The 18,390-nt window shown below is 40.3% G+C and overlaps 3 protein-coding genes across 3 annotated transcripts in view; all 3 read left to right on the top strand.

Annotated features, from left to right (window-relative positions):
• The window catches only part of LOC144009248 (uncharacterized), a 68,634-nt gene extending 61,031 nt beyond the window's left edge, over window positions 1-7,603 (top strand). Inside the window, exon 5 of the mRNA XM_077508909.1 lies at window positions 5,965-7,603. Coding sequence (XP_077365035.1) covers window positions 5,965-7,169 — 1,205 coding nt within the window. The 3' untranslated portion in view covers window positions 7,170-7,603. The remainder of the gene's footprint in view (window positions 1-5,964) is intronic.
• A 1,362-nt stretch (window positions 7,604-8,965) lies between these two features.
• On the top strand, window positions 8,966-15,294 carry LOC144012017 (uncharacterized). The gene is made up of 2 exons (XM_077511706.1): window positions 8,966-9,346; window positions 13,716-15,294. Exons 1-2 carry the CDS (start codon window positions 9,223-9,225, stop codon window positions 15,149-15,151), a joined length of 1,560 nt encoding a protein of 519 aa, XP_077367832.1. The 5' UTR covers window positions 8,966-9,222; the 3' UTR covers window positions 15,152-15,294.
• A 2,302-nt stretch (window positions 15,295-17,596) lies between these two features.
• LOC144006151 (uncharacterized) overlaps window positions 17,597-18,390 on the top strand; it is a 34,052-nt gene continuing 33,258 nt past the window's right edge. The window contains exon 1 of the mRNA XM_077504860.1: window positions 17,597-18,017. Within this exon, the coding sequence (XP_077360986.1) occupies window positions 17,894-18,017 (124 nt within the window). The 5' untranslated portion in view covers window positions 17,597-17,893. The remainder of the gene's footprint in view (window positions 18,018-18,390) is intronic.

Raw genomic sequence — 18,390 nt, 5'->3', positions numbered from 1 at the left:
AAAATATTTGGGGGGAAATAATACAATCATTGTATACACTATAAACAATTAGAACATAGAACACGCCAGGAAAGTTAAAACATACAAAAGCTAAACCAAATAAAATCAATAGTAAAACTGAAAGAAAAGAAAATAGTTTGATACAAAATCATATAAATAAATGATAAGTTTGCAATAGTTATACGTTTTTACAGCTTTTGCACAGACAACCAGACAATGACAAAAAATAATTTCTCACGGGTACAAAAAAAAAATCAATAAAGGATTGTTTCTTATGTGTAAATTTAGACTTATGAATGTAAAACTTCGCTAGAATAATCATAAGATTTATCAAATGAAACTGTGTATCGACATTATTATCAAATTCAAATATACCAAAATAAGACATGCTTCCAAAGTAAGGAGAAATCTGGATAAATGTGCATTATAATGAATTGTGATAATGTACCCCAGAATTATTAGTAGCACAGTTTTTTTTTTTAAAACATCCTTGCTGTTTTACCTCAGACTGTAAATCTGTATATCCACCCAAGAGTCTCTGGTCTTTTTTTTTTTTTTTTTTTGGACAGCGTGATTTATGGTGATTTAAATTTGTTAAAAACAAGAGGACTTCGGACATTTTCCAACTTGCCTTAAAGGCGTATAAATGATATGTTACATGACGTTTACAGGAGGAAACTTGTTTAATTCATTGTTTATGAAAGAATCACAACTGTTCAACAAATAATATTGGGTCCTTACGTGCACACATATGACAGAAAAGATGGCGCTTTCAAGCAGCAATGCCAGTTAAGTGGGGATTTTGGGAGGTTGTTGTGCTGTTAGACTAGCTCAGGGGTGTCAAAACTCAGTTTTGTTGCAGTCCTCAGGGTTTATCTCAGAGGGCTGTTATGACGGGGAAACCAAATGTTTATTCGTCTCACCGAACAAGATGGATTACTCGTTTTGAAATGAGAAGTCAAGGGTAAAAGTTTGGAATCAGAATCCTGCCAATACCTCGTAACTTCGGTGTGAATCTCCAAAAATATTTTTGAATGACTAAAAAAATCACAGAAAAAGCTGTAAAAAATAAATAAAAAATGCTTAGAAAAGACAGACATTTTTTTAAAGTATGATTTTACAGTGTTTCACCCACAAATTTTCAGAGGTTCAAAATGGTCACCAGCCAAGTTTCAAAAATGGCATTTTGGCATTGTTCTCCCGAGGCATTTATTTGTTTCCCGTTTTTGAAACCTGTAAACTCTGAACGTTCTCAAAACGTTGAAAAAAATATTTCCAAACCTGAAAAGTGGGTTTGAATCTCCAAAAAGTATATAAAATCATTCAAAATGACAACCTTTTTTTTTTTTTTTTTTTTTTTTAACAGTGACACGACGAGAGGAGGTAGGACTCAGACGCAGTGTGTAAGTTGGCCAACAAGGCTGCAGCTTTAATCGCACGAAACTCAAATCGCCTCTCAAGGAGGGAAAAAAGGCTGAACAAAAAGAGCTCCACACGGGAGATACAAAAAAGGGCACTCAAAAACAGGGACAACAAAAGGCGCTCCACAAGGGAGGAAAACCAGGGCAAACTAAAGGCGCAAGACAAGGCAAGGCTAGACATTAAACAAGGACTGTGGTACGAGGACTGAGAGGACGCTTCCATGCACTGAGATATGTGACACTTCGGCACAGAGGGGAGGAATCAGGTGGCTTTTATGTCCAGGTTGATTGGGAACAGGTGGTGCTGATCATGGGCGTGGACCGGTAATCATTGAGCTGCAGGAAGGGTAAGTGACCTGGGGTGAGAGTGGAGTCAGGGCTATCAAAATAAAACAGGAACATGACTGTAAAAACAAAAGCATGAACCGCCACTCTGGTGGCGGCGTGACAAACAGTTTCACCCACAAACTTTCAGAGATTCAAAACGGTCACCAGCCAAGTTTCAAAAATGGCATTTTGGCATTGTTTTCCCGAGGCATTGGTTGAAAGACTGAAAATGTTTCAATGTTGTTTTGAAACTGCAATTGACCTTTCGCATTAGCTCCGCCCCCCTTAGTTACTGTTGCTCGTCCGTCAAGCTTGGTGCCTCCGACAGCACAAGCCGTGACGGGAAGACTTACACCGGCGTGTATTAGTGATTTCTTTTGGAGCAATACCAGTGCAATATCCTCCAGATCGAGGCAAAAAGGTTTACAATATGCAGTGGAGGGTTATAGTCATAATATTAAATTAGCCAGCGAAGGGGAAACATACAGGACGCACGCTAAATCTGAGAAAACCCCATGACCTATACTTCAGATGCAACCAGCACAGCATTATGGACCAGTCGTGCTCTTGTACTGCCGGGTAAGTTTTCTTACTTATATTAGTCTAGTATTGTTAAAATATGAGGATTACTGTTAGGTCAGCAAGTTAGCTAAACCTCGGTGTTTATAGCTAGCTAAACATTAGTGTTTTTTTTTTTTTTTTTGTCTTTGAAAGCATCAGATCAGTCATTGTTATTCTTTGCCCATCATAAAAAAAATATTTATGTCACCCTACCCATGGATGTAGTTCAGGTTATATGGCTGGTTGGGATACTCCGGAGACGGGTGTCCGTTCACAAAATGCTGCATGAAAAATGAAAACAAGATAAGCTCGGGGCACTTATTAGGACGCTTAAGTTTGCCAAACTTGACGAAGCTTTGCGTTAACGTTAGCTCGCAACATTTAGATGAATGCAAAAGCTAACAGAAGACATTAAACTAACATTAACCACTGACTGAACAAGCTTAACTTAGATGGCAGTGACATTCTAGTAATATATTTTATTCATTAATAGTAACTACAATAACTTTGATATCGTTTTGTTATTGCCCCGAAAGCAAACTACACTACAGCTAGCTAGTTAGCCCGATAGAGTTAGCATAGTCTTACCTTAGGACAGTCCGATTTACATACTCCGTAGGCACACCGCTTCATCATTTTGGAGGTCCGGAGCTTGTTAATGGTTGTCACTCTTCTTCCGTAAAGTTTTATGGTGGTTAGCAGTCTCGTAAGCCATCAAATAAAATCAATCAGACTATGGACGTCATCGAGAGCTGAGTAAAGCTTGACGGACTATGCTTACATAGCAACGGTTGCTAAATGTGTGATTGGTCAATGCTCGTTTGGGGGGGCGGAGTTTGCGAAAGGTACGGATACAACTCACCTGACTTTTGGCAGCGATATTCGGCCGAGCAAGAAAAGAAAAAGTGTAGTCAATAGTGCATAGAATTTGCCGGCACTCGACTAGAACTTTTCCTGGCTCAAATCTTAAAAAAAAAAAAAAAAAAAACAGAGACTCTTGGGTGGATTTACAGATTTACAGTCTGAGGTAAAACAGCAAGGATGTTTTAAAAAAACTGTGCTACTAATAATTCTGGGGTACATTATCACAATTCATTATAATCCACATTTATCCAGATTTCTCCTTACTTTGGAAGCATGTCTTATTTTGGTATATTTGAATTTGATAATAATGTCGATACACAGTTTCATTTGATAAATCTTATGATTATTCTAGCGAAGTTTTACATTCAGGAGTCTAAATTTACACATAAGAAACAATCCTTTATTGTTTTTTTTTTTGTATCCATGAGAAATTATTTTTTGTCATTGTCTGGTTGTCTGTGTCCAAAAGCTGTAAAAACATATAACTATTGCAAACTTATCATTTATTTATATGATTTTGTATCAAACTATTTTCTTTTCTTTCAGTTATACTATTTTTACTATATTTGGTTTAGCTTTTGTATGTTTTAACTTTCCTGGCGTGTTCTATGTTCTAATTGTTTATAGTGTATACAATGATTGTATTATTTCCCCCCCAATAGTTTGTATACTGATTGAGTGAATAGAGATTTAAAAAAATAAAAACTAAACTGGGCTACTCGTATGTACAGGAAGTAAACATGTTTCTTCTTATTCGTCCGAGTGCAATTTAAAGGTTGATTTATTTTTATTATCCAAATGAATCTAGAATTAAACGTATAATTTTATGAGCTTTTTATTTAATTATTTTTTTAAGTAAAATTAAATATTAACATTTTCGTGACATGAGATTTGTCCAACTGTAATTGCCGTAGATTTCACGTGACAGCAGAAGAGCGACTCCATTCCAGGCACGACGCGTTTACGCTCGGCTTCACGATAAAAATAATTCAACACGAATTCGTACGGAACGAACTGACACATCGACACTTTGCCCCGTCACTACTTTATTGAAGTCAAACATAATTGCTACGTTTCGTGTCTGGTTCAATCGTATCTCTCGGCCCTCTTTATTTTGCCTTAGCTTAGCTTAGCTTAGCTTAGCTTAGCTTAGCTTAGCTTAGCTTAGTTTATCTTAGCTTAGCTTGCTAGGCGCCAAAAAACGAGACGCGTTTGCTATCGACAAATTGGCTCAGCAGACGTCAATCGTGAGCGTAAAGTGTCGTGAATATCGTGTGAAGATGTTCACAATGGCGAAAGTCAAGTACGAAGAGGAGCTTTGTGGAGCACAGGAGGACAACGAGCGACAACGTCAACTGCTGGACGCCGTTTACAAGCAGCCTCGAGTTGTGTTGAACAGAGCAGGTTTGTCACTTGTTTCATCGACACTTTTCAACCATATGTACGTTTTTATTTCTGTAATGACTCTTCACCGGGGCACTTTGTTACGATACACAGTTTTTTTCTTCAGTCGGTTTGGTACATTTCTCAGTCGATAAGAATTGGATTTAGCAGAACTACAACTGAGGTAAAGCTAGCCGTCTTTTCTTTTTACGCGGTCAAGTCAGCCGCACTTCATTTTTTCTGTTCGCCCTTTTCTAGGATTTACGGTAGTGTGCTCGAAGAGACCTGCAGCAAAACTGGCGACATCTGCCGATGACTTGATGACAATGCTAGCTCTGAAGCCTCCAATTTCCACCAGCCAATCATAACGTAGCGGGGGCGTGTCCTGCCCCTGACTTCCGCCGCACGTCTACTTTGGTTTCCGGAGTCATCACTGCCGTGGCGGGCGGGTACATGGCGTTTAATCATTATTTCTGATTCGGTATTGAACTGAATGCAGCCTCCACACAGGACGCCCGTCACCATTTTGAAGGTCTACGACACCATTTGTTAAATGTCAGCATGTGTGTAAACTCGTTTCGGTGCGCGTTGATGCTTCTCGGCCTTAGTTAGCTTAGCTAATGTTCCCCCAGAGCTATTTCGGACCAACCGGGAAATATTTAACCTCACCATTCCCCATTTCATCTCGTCACTGGACAGGTGGTGAACGAGCGCACACCCTCGAGATGAATCGATTCTTAAAAAAATAAAATTAAATTAAATCGTGACAGTATTATCAACTCACCGTTGAAATTTGACTTGACCAAACCAATGTGTGTGTTCTTCTTGTGTCCTGCAGACGTCGCTGAGAAATATCTTCGTCCTGACGAACAGAAGGTGAAATCTCCTCAAGTGAAAGAGGAGGAGGAAGAGCATCCTTATTTTAAAGAAGAAAAAAAGTCCCCTGGTGTCAAAAAGGAGGAGGTTGAGGATGACGTCACCAAGTCACCAATGACCTTCAAGTCATCAATGACCTTCGCCCCTTTAAAGAGTGAAGATGAAGTCAAGGGTGAGAGTGAGGAGGGCAGAGGGGCGGAGCCTCCAAACAGGATCTTAAATCCTCAAAACATGATTCCAGAAAGTGATGCAGACCACTGGGGATCATCAAAAGCAAAAAGTGATGACATAAGGTCCCTTTCTTCTCATGATGATGATGATAATGATGATAATCTATATGGTAATGATGAACACGCTGCTGGTGATAGGTCGTGTCACACTGACGACAAATCTTGGGATTGTTCTCACTGTGGGAAAACATTGAGTTCAAAAAGAAGTTTGAAAATTCACTTGAGAACACACACTGGGGAAAAACCTTTTTCTTGTTTAGATTGTGGCAAAAGCTTCTTTTGGAAGTCATATTTAACATTACATTCAAGAACACACACTGGGGAAAAACCTTTTTCTTGCTCAGATTGTGGCAAAAGCTTCTCTTCGAAGTCACATTTAACAACACATACAAGAAGACACACTGGGGAAAAACCTTTTTCTTGTTTAGATTGTGGCAAAAGCTTCTCTTGGAAGTCAGATTTAACAACACATACAAGAGGACACACTGGGGAAAAACCTTTTTCTTGTTTAGATTGTGGCAAAAGCTTCTCTTTGAAGTCAAATTTAACAAAACATTCAAGAACACACACTGGGGAAAAACTTTTTGCTTGTACCCACTGTGGCAAAAGCTTCTCTCAGAAGTCACATTTAACATTACATTCAAGAACACACACTGGGGAAAAACCTTTTTCTTGCTCAGATTGTGGCAAAAGCTTCTCTTTGAAGTCACATTTAACAAGACATACAAGAAGCCACACTGGCGAGAAACATTTTTCTTGCTCAGATTGTGGCAAAAGCTTCTCTCACAGGTCAGATTTAACAATACACACAAGAAAACACGCTGGTGAGAAACCTTTTTCTTGCGCAGATTGTGGCAAAAGCTTCTCTTTGAAGTCACATTTGACAAAACATACAAGAATCCATAGTGGCGAGAAACCTTTCTCTTGCTCAGATTGTGGAAAAAGCTTCTCTCACAGGTCATATTTAACAATACATACAAGAAAACACGCTGGTGAGAAACCTTTTTCTTGCTCAGATTGTGGCAAAAGCTTCTATCGGAAGCACCATTTAACAATACATACAAGAAGGCACACTGGCGAGAAACCTTTCTCTTGCTCAGATTGTGGCAAAAGCTTCTCTCACAGGTCATATTTAACAGTTCATACAAGAAGGCACACTGGCGAGAAACCTTTTTCTTGCTCAGATTGTGGCAAAAGCTTCTCTCACAGGTCATATTTAACAATACATACAAGAAAACACGCTGGTGAGAAACCTTTTTCTTCCTCAGATTGTGGCAAAAGCTTCTATCGGAAGCCCCATTTAACTCATACAAGAAGCCACATTGGCGAGAAACCTTTTTCTTGCTCAGATTGTGGAAAACGTTACTCTGACAGGTCAAATTTCAAGAAACACACAAGATCGCATGGGAAGAAACCGTTCAGTTGCAGTGTTTGTGCTGAAAGATTCTCTTGTAAAAAGCTTTCTGAGAGACACGAGTGTGCTGGTGAGAATAGCAGCCATCTTTGAAGCTTCAAAAAAATGAAGGGAAGTGAATCTGATATGTTATTTCGTAATAACACAACATTCAAAGCTGCCTGGGGCCTGTCATAATGATTCACGTTCATTACTCAAATAAAAGTAGAGATATTAGGATTTCAGAAGACTTAAGAAGTATCAACTCCAGCGTCTTACTTAAAAGTGTAAATGTAATGCTTTCAAAACTACTCAACCTGTTAATATTAAGTTTTTGACGTTTACTGTTAATGTGTTTAAATGTCAATTAATGTCAGTTTTTTTTATGGAATTTTGGAAGCTATTTTTGTTTGTTTTGCTTCTGAATGTTGTTAATGGTTGTGTTTGCTGAAGTTCGTAGGTGTTGTGTTTTTTGCTTGCGTGAAGCACATTGAGTTAGTTTCCTTGTGTATGAAATCGAAATAAAACCACCTTGTGTTGCCTTGCAATTTTCCGCAAATCAGCGTCGAGAATACCTTCAGACACACAAAGCCATCTGGGATTCAGATTTGCTGTTGAACAGTGTCATCTCTGAAATGATTGATGTGATGGGCGTTTCGTCAACATTGAAGGAAGGTCCGTCAACGGCGGGCGTCCGTTTTGTTGGCGATTGGCGATTGACGGCTAACTTAAAAAAAAAGGACGAATGAACCATTGACGGAAGTAAGTTTCCTTCCGTCAATGTAATCATCAATCCGTCACACCGTCAATTAACATATCCCAATGACAGACGTCAAATTCGTCAATAAATGTGTCACTGTGTGTAAAATAGATAATAGATGTGTGTCAATACGTCGATAATATAATCAATACCGTATGTGTCTATGTAGCGTCTTCGTCATTCGCCCCACCATGAGGTGTTCAGGTAGTTTTACGTAAATGTATGAACAAACGGCCGACATATTTGTGCAGAAATTCAAACAATTGGCGATTGATGAAGGCACAGTAGGTTTTTTAATTGTGACGAGACGGGCCTGAAGTTTCCAGGAAGTTTTGGAATTTGTTGAAAAGAATCACCCAGAAAGAGTGTTCCAGAACTAATTCATTTGTGCATTTTACTTGGATATGTTCCTCGCTGTCCATCAGCCCGTCAATGACGCTGATGCATGACGAATTACGGATTGATGATTACAATGCCGCTGAGATTCAGATATTGACGGATTTACGAAGACGGAAGATGGTCCTGAGACCTCGCAAGAGCTCGTCTTTTATGTCGCCCTCAATATTCCAATCACTAACCTTTTACTTTTATTGGAAGGTAAGTGTTGCGTCAAAACTTTGCTGGAGGAAAGTGTGAAAGCCACAGATGACAAAAACTGGCCTAAAGTCATTTGTATTACTTGCAGTACAAATAAATATTGCATATATCAATAAAATATCAGATACTGTTTCAAACATTTATTAATAGCTAGGGCGGGTACATTATAAGCTATTACAACAAATTAAACTCATCCCTGATAATAAACATTCAGTTAACCTCAACAAGCTTGTTCAACTTTGATGGCGAATTTTTAAACTGCACATTCACCACAACAAACTGGGGCTCTTTTCAATAAGTCCAATTTAAACAGGCATTTAAACTTTACGATTATATCGGGAAACAAAACTCTGAAAAAACCGGAATGAGACTTTCGAACTGCAGCAAAAATGGCGACATCTGCCGATGACTTGATGACAATGCTTGCTGTGAAGCCTCCAATTTCCAGCAGCCAATCATAGCGCAGCGGGGGCGTGTCCTGCCCCTGACTTCCGCCGCACGTCTACTTTGGTTTCCGGAGTCATCACTGCCGCGGCGGGCGGTACATGGCGTTTAATCATTATTTCTGATTCGGTATTGAACTGAATGCAGCCTCCACACAGGACGCCCGTCACCATTTTGAAGGTCTACGACACCATTTGTTAAATGTCAGCATGTGTGTGTAAACTCGTTTCGGTGCGCGTTGATGCTTCTCGGCCTTAGTTAGCTTAGCTTAGCTTAGCTTAGCTCGCTAGCCGCTAACAAAGAGAAGCACACAACACGTGGTCAGGAAGAGATCAAGTGTGACTTTGTTGACACTATTGGGCCAAAATGTCTGCGCGAACGACACCAAAGTACGACGAGGAACATTTTGGAGTCAAAGAAGAGAACGAGCAACATCTTCAACCGCTGGACGATGTTTGCCAGCAGCCTCGAATTGTGCTACACGCAGCAGGTTTGTACACTTCTTATTACTCTCCCTTGCTCAGCGCTACTATATAGAGTTAAAAACAAAACAATAAATGCAGTCATTACTGTACACAGTAATTCAATAAGCCGAATCGGAATTACAACTGCGCATGTGCGGCCACTGGCTCTTATGCTTCCTGTTTCGGGGACGTTGCTATCCAGATCGCCATATGAATGCATTGGAAATAACCGAAAAGAGTCATTATTTTTTATTTTGAGGTCAAATTTGGGTAGTACGCCAGTCGCCCATTGTTCCATGCGTGATTGTCACAATGGTTTACGTGGACTCAAAAAGCGGATGAAGGAATTTTGCCACGTTCACTCGTGCAATAAAGGAACTTGACGTTGCGCCTGCGACCCACCTTATTTATACTCATTCCATTTCCTACTGAAAGAAAAGCTTCAGAACGTCGTGCCGAATGGACTACATTGGTAAGTTTATATTTCAGATACTAATATTTCTAATTTGTAACCATGCCATATGTAAATTTATCAACTTCTGAGCCTGGAGTAGCAGTATAAATATATGTTTGCAAATGAGCTGGAATGTGTAGACAGCCTCATTTTCATTGGGCCTTCACCTTTCGTTGCATTTATCATTTTAGTTATTTATTTATTATTATTTTTACCCAGGTGAACAGACAGAACATCAAAACAGGCAAAAACTGGGCTATAAACAAGAACAGCCGTGTATGCTTTTTGTCGATGGTGCGCCTTCCACCTCCTTTCCAAACCCAACACTGAAACTAGGTACAGCGGCACAGCCATTTGCAATATATTTGGAGATGGAAATTTGTACGGGGACTAAATTTTCAATGATTAAGATCAATAAAGTCAAGTCTAAGTCTTGTAAATTATATTTATATTTAATACTGTCTATAAAGAGCAAGTGGAATCAAATAAATTCAAGACCTGTGGGTAGGATATTTTTTTTATTTTTATTTTTTATTTTTTTTTTACTACTAACATGATGAGCATATACTATAAACAGTGCTGGGGATGGACCCGTCGCCATGGGCGGGCCTTGGGGGTCCGTGCCCGCCCTGTCAGTCAGCCGTGCCCGCCCTAGCAAGATGTCTCACCAACTATTCGTCCTATCAGTCACGTAAACTTGCGCCTTCTGTTTTAAGTCAAGCATGGCGTGCCAGCCAACCACATACCTCCTTTCAAGTTTGGCTGTGATTGACAACTAAACGAGCCAATGACAATCAGGATCAGGAGGGATGGGGTGGGGTGGGGGGGAGACGCGCGCTCTGCAGACGTGCCTTTGCCAAATCTACTTCCGGGTAGAGAGTGCGCATTTGCCGGCTGGCGCTGGCATAAAGACTGAGCAGTGAGCACGTCGTGTCGCTTTAATGGAAGCCACCAAATGCCAAACCTCGATCCAGGATGACACAGTTGACATCAATGGGAATCCCGAGTCCACTGGTTACGTTTACAAGTGAGTGTCAAACTTTTATTTGAATTAGTCAAGCCACACAGCACGGATGAATTGTAGCAATACACAGTATGCTGTTAACAGACCCAAGCAGTCACACATACACAACAACAACTAAGGAGCATAAAATTATTTATCACGAAAGCAGTTGCAGTACAGTGAGAGTTGAATTCTCTTTTTTTTTTTTATTGCCAAGTTTGTTCATGTTGATGACTGTCACTAAGTTCTAATAAAAAAAAACCCCCAGCACTTTACACATCCTTTTGGATTGATATTCTGCTTAGTTTTTCACTGAACCCATATGTTGTTTCTGTATGTCATCGACATAACTCAACCTTATTTCTAAATCACTTTAAAACAGCCGTTGCTGCATACAAAGTACTGTGCATGGAATAGAAATTAGTCTTTTAGTAGACACAAGTGAAATAAAATAACACAAAATAAAAGAGTAAATATAAGTAGATAAGTATACACGCAAATAAAATACTAAAAAAAAAAATCTGTACAAGAATAGAAATAAAATAACACGAAATACAGAAGGCACCATAAAAAAAGTCAAATGATGTGAAGTCTCATGCTGAGTCAAAGATCAAAGAATAAAGATGTCTGGCAAAAATGAAAGGAAATTTTGTCCATATCGTACAGCCCTAATCCAACACGCAAACGAAGGCAACTGCTAGCCAATTCCAGATAGAAGCGGCTGGGTCACAGAGTCATTCATTCGGACATCGTTGTTTACAGAAGTGAAGAGTGGATTTGTTTCAAATGAACTTTTGAGTTGAATAAATGCAAAATGAACTACACATTTTTTTTTCCATTTTGTCTTTGAGATTTCAGAACGAACTGCCGCTTTTAAGTGACAGAAAATATTTCTGAACACTTTTGCAGTTGTCACAATGCTGCTGTTCAACCTGATGAACATTTGATTTAGGTTGATAAAGTGTGCCCCCCCCCAAAAAAGGTAATGCCCCCCCCTACAATTTCTTTCTGGTGACGGGTCTGCCTATAACAGAAGTGACGTGTTTACATTATTTTTGCTGTATTGAGTTTATATTTCACTATTATCGTGCATGTCTTGTTTATGCAGTGCAGGAAAAGTCAATTGTTAAATGGGCTGTCTGCCGGATTCACTCAGGAAAATGCACTTTTTTTTAAATACAGGATGTACACACTTGAACTTTCTCTTAGTCTACACATCGATGTTTTTGTTCATCTTTTGTGGTAATTTCGTCCTAACCCCCCACCTCCCCAGCCCGTATTTTGCCATTTTTGTGTTTTTTTTGTAAACAGCGGGACGTTTCAGTGGAAAGACAGTGTTTACAACCTTCCAGCCAATCGCAGAGCGGGGGCGGTGGCGTGTCGCAAACGGGGCCGGGCGAACGTGTCGGCTGCGTGACGTCACTCCCGCGCCAATTTGAAAGCTAGCACGGATTTTATTTTTCTTCACTCACTCATTCACACATGTAAGCTTCTGTGAGTGAGTGAGTGAGTGAGTGAGTGAGTGAGTGAGTGAGTGAGTGAGTGAGTGAGTGAGTGAAAAAAATAATAATCTGTGCGTGCTTTCAAATTGCCGCGGGAGTGACGTCACGCAGCTGACACGTTTGCCCGGCACCTTTTGTGACCGTTAACTATCTCTTACCGAAATAAATAACAATTCTAAATAAGTGGTAGCTGTATTCCTTAAATCCTATAGTGTTACTTCGGCTTAAAATAAGTAAAAATAAAACAAGCCCTTGCGGACCTAACAAGGTCAGCTAAAATTATTTAGGTCATAACAAGTTCAACCGATCATTAGAAGAGGAGCCGCTGTAAAAAGAGTGTGATTAGATTCCTATCCTTAAATCAATACAGGTTACTCTTTAAGGGTGTTAATCTAATGGGGCTGATGCTCTAAAACTGGGGCGGTGAGAACCTAAACGAATCCTTTTCGACACCCAGCTTGGAAAGTCCCCGTCACCTCCGTAAACTCCGTGTTACTGCGGTTGGAGCCAAAGGGGGATTTTAACCCTTTATAACGGAGAGTTGGCCCGGAAAGCGAGATCAGACACTCTGTAAATTGAGAAGTAGTTTGATTGTTTAAATCCTGTATTTACAAAGTGCCTTTTCCAGAGTGAAACTGGCAGACAGCGCCTTTAAAGAGCTAAAATACTTGATGCATACTTGACATAACAACAGTGTTTCAATATAGGACAGAATATGTAAAAATAACATTTTAAAAAAACGAGTCGTCATGATAAACAAGTTTTACCTTTGCCATTACGATGTAGCACCTCGTTGCAGACACCCAGCCAAGCAGCAAACAAAACTGCTCTGCGCCGAGACTTTTATGAGCTTTTAAATCGGCTCCATTATTGACAGCATAGCGATGCATGTCGTGCACCGTGAATTCCGTGAAAACAGGGGGACAGAAGGTAAGGGTCTGTTTTCAAACTAGCCATCTCCAGTTTCTGTAAATATCGCACTCGACGAGCACCTACGAAATGTTCCACTTCTGCCGACAGGCGAACGTCAGTTGAACTAGCGCATTCCATGGCTCGATGGACATGAACTTTTCATTTGTAAAATGAAAATCGCTATAGTACCTAAATCGCTCCGCGGCCCGTCCACTTTTCATTCAACTGTCATTTCATTCCGCTGTCCATGGTGGCGCAGTCACGTGATTACATGACGTCGGTGCAAATGGTCAATGGTGATGTTCCCCCAGAGCTATTTCGGACCAACCGGGAAATATTTAACCTCACCATTCCCCATTTCATCTCGTCACTGGACAGGTAGTGAACAAGCGCACACCCTCTAGATGAATCGATTGTTAAAAAAATAAAATAAAATAAAATTCAATCGTGACAGTATTATCAACTCACCATTGAAATTTGACTTGACCAACCCAAATGTGTGTTTGTGTTCTTGTGTCCTGCAGACGTCGCTGAGAAATATCTTCGTCCTGACCAAGAGGACATGAAGCCTCCGAATGTTAAAGAGGAGGAAGAACATCCTTACGTCGAAGAGGAAGAAAAGCCCGTTCGTGTCAAAGAGGAGGAGGTTGAGGATGACGTCACCAAGTCACCAATGACCTTCAAGTCATCAATGACCTTCGCCCCTTTAAAGAGTGAAGATGAAGTCAAGGGTGAGAGTGAGGAGGGCAGAGGGGCGGAGCCTCCAAACAGGAACTTAAATCGTCAAAACATGATTCCAGAAAGTGATGCAGACCACTGGGGATCATCAAAAGCAAAAAGTGATGACATAAGGTCCATTTCTTCTCATGACGATAATGATGATAATCTGGATGGTAATGATGAACACGCTGATGGTGACAGGTCGTGTCACACTGACGACAAATCTTGGGAATGTTCGCACTGTGGGAAAACATTGAGTACAAAATCAAATTTGAAAATTCACTTGAAAATACACACCTGTGAAAAACCTTTTTCTTGTTTAGATTGTGGCAAAAGCTTCTCTCACAAGTCAAATTTAACAAAACATTCAAGAACACACACTGGGGAAAAACTTTTTGCTTGTACCCACTGTGGCAAAAGCTTCTCTCATAGTTCAGATTTATCCAGACATACAAGAAGCCACACTGGCGAGAAACCTTTTTCTTGCTCAGATTGTGGCAAAAGCTTCTCTTCGAAGTCAAATTTAACAACACATACAAGAACACACACTGGCGAGAAACCTTTTTCTTGCTTGGATTGTGGCAAAAGCTTCTCTCATAGTTCAGATTTATCCAGACATAAAAGAAGCCACACTGGCGAGAAACCTTTTTCTTGCTCAGATTGTGGCAAAAGCTTCACTCACAGGTCAGCTTTAACAATACACACAACAAAACACGCTGGTGAGAAACCTTTTTCTTGCGCAGATTGTGGCAAAAGCTTCTCTTTGAAGTCACATTTAACAAGACATACAAAAAGCCACACTGGCGAGAAACCTTTTTCTTGCTCAGAATGTGGCATAAGCTTCTCTCACAGGTCATATTTAACAATACATACAAGAAGGCACAGTGGCGAGAAACCTTTCTCTTGCTCAGATTGTGGCAAAAGCTTCTCTCACAGGTCATATTTAACAATACATACAAGAAAACACGCTGGTGAGAAACCTTTTTCTTGCTCAGATTGTGGCAAAAGCTTCTATCGGAAGCACCATTTAACAATACATACAAGAAGACACACTGGCGAGAAACCTTTTTCTTGCTCAGATTGTGGAAAACGCTTCTCTGACAAATCACATTTCAACAAACACACAAGATCACATGGTGAGAAGGAACCATTCAGTTGTGGTGTTTGTGCAAAAAGATTCTCTTGTGAAAAGCTTTCTGAGAGACACGAGTGTGCTGGTGAGAATAGCAGCCATTTTTGAAGCTTCAAAAAAATGAAGGGAAGTGAATCTGATATGTTATTTCGTCATAACACAACATTCGAAGCTGCCTGGGGCCTGTCATAATGATTTACGTTAGAGATATTAGGATTTCAGAAGACTTTAAGGGATCGTTCGACTTTTTTAACATGAATCTCAATTTGATCCTCACCTCCCGTGTGTGCGATCAGCACTGACTTCGGCGTTGGACGAGAGGAAAATAGTCCAGCAAGCTGGCTGGGGTCTCGGAAATAAAGCGTTTTTCTTCTAAAAAAAACTATTTGTTTTCAAAAGTGTGATACATTTCCACCACAATACTCTTTTCTGAATAAAGTCAGACGCCATTACCGCCAGCCACTACTTTTCTGTTCGTTCGTTCGTATCACTGCGCGGCGCCCTGTCGAGCGCTAACCGACGCACTGCAGCCAGCTAGCTGATACTTCCGCCGAAAAAGCAAACAACTTCAGGCGGAAGTATCAGCAAGCTGGCTGCAGTGCGTCGGTTAGCGTTCTTCAGGGCGCGGCGCAGTGATACGAACGAACGAACAGAAAAGTAGTGGCTGGCGGTAATGGCGTCTGATTTTATTCAGAAAAGAATATTGTGGTGGAAATGTATCACGCTTTTGAAAACAAATAGTTTTTAGAAGAAAAACGCTTTATTTCCGAGACCCCAGCCAGCTTGCTGGACTATTTTCCTCTCGTCCAACGTCGAACCAGAACTGGTGTCACCGAGCGCTGTCAGGGGTAAGTCAGTGCTGATCGCACACACGGGAGGTGAGGATCAAATTGAGATTCATGTTAAAAAAGCCGAACGATCCCTTTAAGAAGTATCAACTCCAATGTCTTACTTAAAAGTGTAAATGTAATGCTTTCAAAACTACTCAACCTGTTAATATTAAGTTTTTGACGTTTACTATTAATGTGTTTAAATGTCAATTAATGTCAGTTTTTTTTAATGTAATTTTGGAAGCTATTTTTGTTTGTTTTGCTTCTGAATGTTGTTAATGGTTGTGTTTGCTGAAGTTCGTAGGTGTTGTGTTTTTTGCTTGCGTGAAGCACATTGAGTTAGTTTCCTTGTGTATGAAATCGAAATAAAACCACCTTGTGTTGCCTTGCAATTTTCCGCAAATCAGCGTCGAGAATACCTTCAGACACACAAAGCCATCTGGGATTCAAATTTGCTGTTGAACAGTGTCATCTCTGAAATGATTGACGTGATGGGCGTTTCGTCAACATTGAAGGAAGGTCCGTCAACGGCGGGCGTCCGTTTTGTTGTCGATTGGCGATTGACGGCTAACTTAAAAAAAAGGACGAATGAACCATTGACGGAAGTAAGTTTCCTTCCGTCAATGTAATCATCAATCCGTCACACCGTCAATTAACATATCCCAATGACAGACGTCAAATTCGTCAATAAATGTGTCACTGTGTGTAAGATAGATAATAGATGTGTGTCAATACGTCGATAATATAATCGATACAGTATGTGTCTATGTAGCGTCTTCGTCATTCGCCCCACCATGAGGTGTTCAGGTAGTTTTACGTAAATGTATGAACAAACGGCCGACGAATTTGTGCAGAAATTCAAACAATTGGCGATTGATGAAGGCACAGTAGGTTTTTTAATTGTGACGAGACGGGCCTGAAGTTTCCAGGAAGTTTCGGAATTTGTTGAAAAGAATCACCCAGAAAGAGTGTTCCAGAACTAATTCATTTGTGCATTTTACTTGGATATGTTCCTCGCTGTCCATCAGCCCGTCAATGACGCTGATGCATGACGAATGACGGATTGATGATTACAATGCCGCTGAGATTCAGATATTGACGGATTTCCGAAGACGGAAGATGGTCCTGAGACCTAGCAAGAGCTCGTCTTTTATATCGCCCTCAATATTCCAATCACTAACTTTTTACTTTTATTGGAAGGTAAGTGTTGCGTCAAAACTTTGCTGGAGGAAAGTGTGAAAGTCACAGATGACAAAAACTGGCCTAAAGTCATTTGTATTACTTGCAGTACAAATAAATATTGCATATATCAATAAAATATCAGATACTGTTTCAAACATTTATTAATAGCTAGGGCCGGTACATTATAAGCTATTACAACAAATTAAACTCATCCCTGATAATAAACATTCAGTTTACTTCAAAATGCTTGTTCAACTTTGATGGCGAATTTTTAAACTGCACATTCACCACAACAAACTGGGGCTCTTTTCAATAAGTCCAATTTAAACATGCATTTAAACTTTACGATTATATCGGGAACAAAACACTGAAAAAACGGGAATGAGACTTTCGAACTGCAGCAAAAATGGCGACATCTGCCGATGACGATGACAATGCTTGCTCTGAAGCCTCCGGACAATTTCCAGCAGCCAATCATAGCGCAGCGGGGGCGTGTCCTGCCCCTGACTTCCGCCGCACGTCTACTTTGGTTTCCGGAGTCATCACTGCCGCGGCGGGCGGGTACATGGCGTTTAATCATTATTTCTTATTCGGTATTGAACTGAATTCAGCCTCCACACAGGACGTCCATCGCCATTTTGAAGGTCTACGACACCATTTGTTAAATGTCAGCATGTGTGTAAACTCGTTTCGGTGCGCGTTGATGCTTCTCGGCCTTAGTTAGCTCAGCTTAGCTTAGTTTAGCTAAGCTTAGCTCGCTAGCCGCTAACAAAGAGAAGCACACAACACGTGGTCAGGAAGAGATCAAGTGTGACTTTGTTGACACTATTGGGCCAAAATGTCTGCGCGAACGACACCAAAGTACGACGAGGAACATTTTGGAGTAAAGGAAGAGAACGAGCAACATCTTCAACCGCTGGACGATGTTTGCCAGCAGCCTCGAATTGTGCTACACACAACAGGTTTGTACACTTCTTATTACTCTCCCTTGCTCAGCGCTACTATATAGAGTTAAAAAAAAACAAAACAATAAATGCAGTCATTACTGTACACAGTAATTCAATAAGCCGAATCGGAATTACAACTGCGCATGTGCGGCCACTGGCTCTTATGCTTCCTGTTTCGGGGTCGTTGCTATCCAGATCGCCATATGAATGCATTGGAAATAACCGAAAAGAGTCATTATTTTTGATTGATTTATTATTGTTTAAGATCAATAAAGTCAAGTCTAAGTCTTGTAAATTATATTCATATTTAATACTGTATATAAAGAGCAAGTGGAATAAAATAAATTCAAGACCTGTGGGTGGGATTTTCTTTTCTTTTTTTTTTTCT

This window comes from Festucalex cinctus, chromosome 1, assembly GCF_051991245.1.
Source record: "Festucalex cinctus isolate MCC-2025b chromosome 1, RoL_Fcin_1.0, whole genome shotgun sequence".
Taxonomy (NCBI): Eukaryota; Metazoa; Chordata; class Actinopteri; order Syngnathiformes; family Syngnathidae; genus Festucalex; species Festucalex cinctus.
Note: the sequence above shows the minus strand (reverse complement) of the source record. Positions and strands in the feature narration are given on the sequence as shown.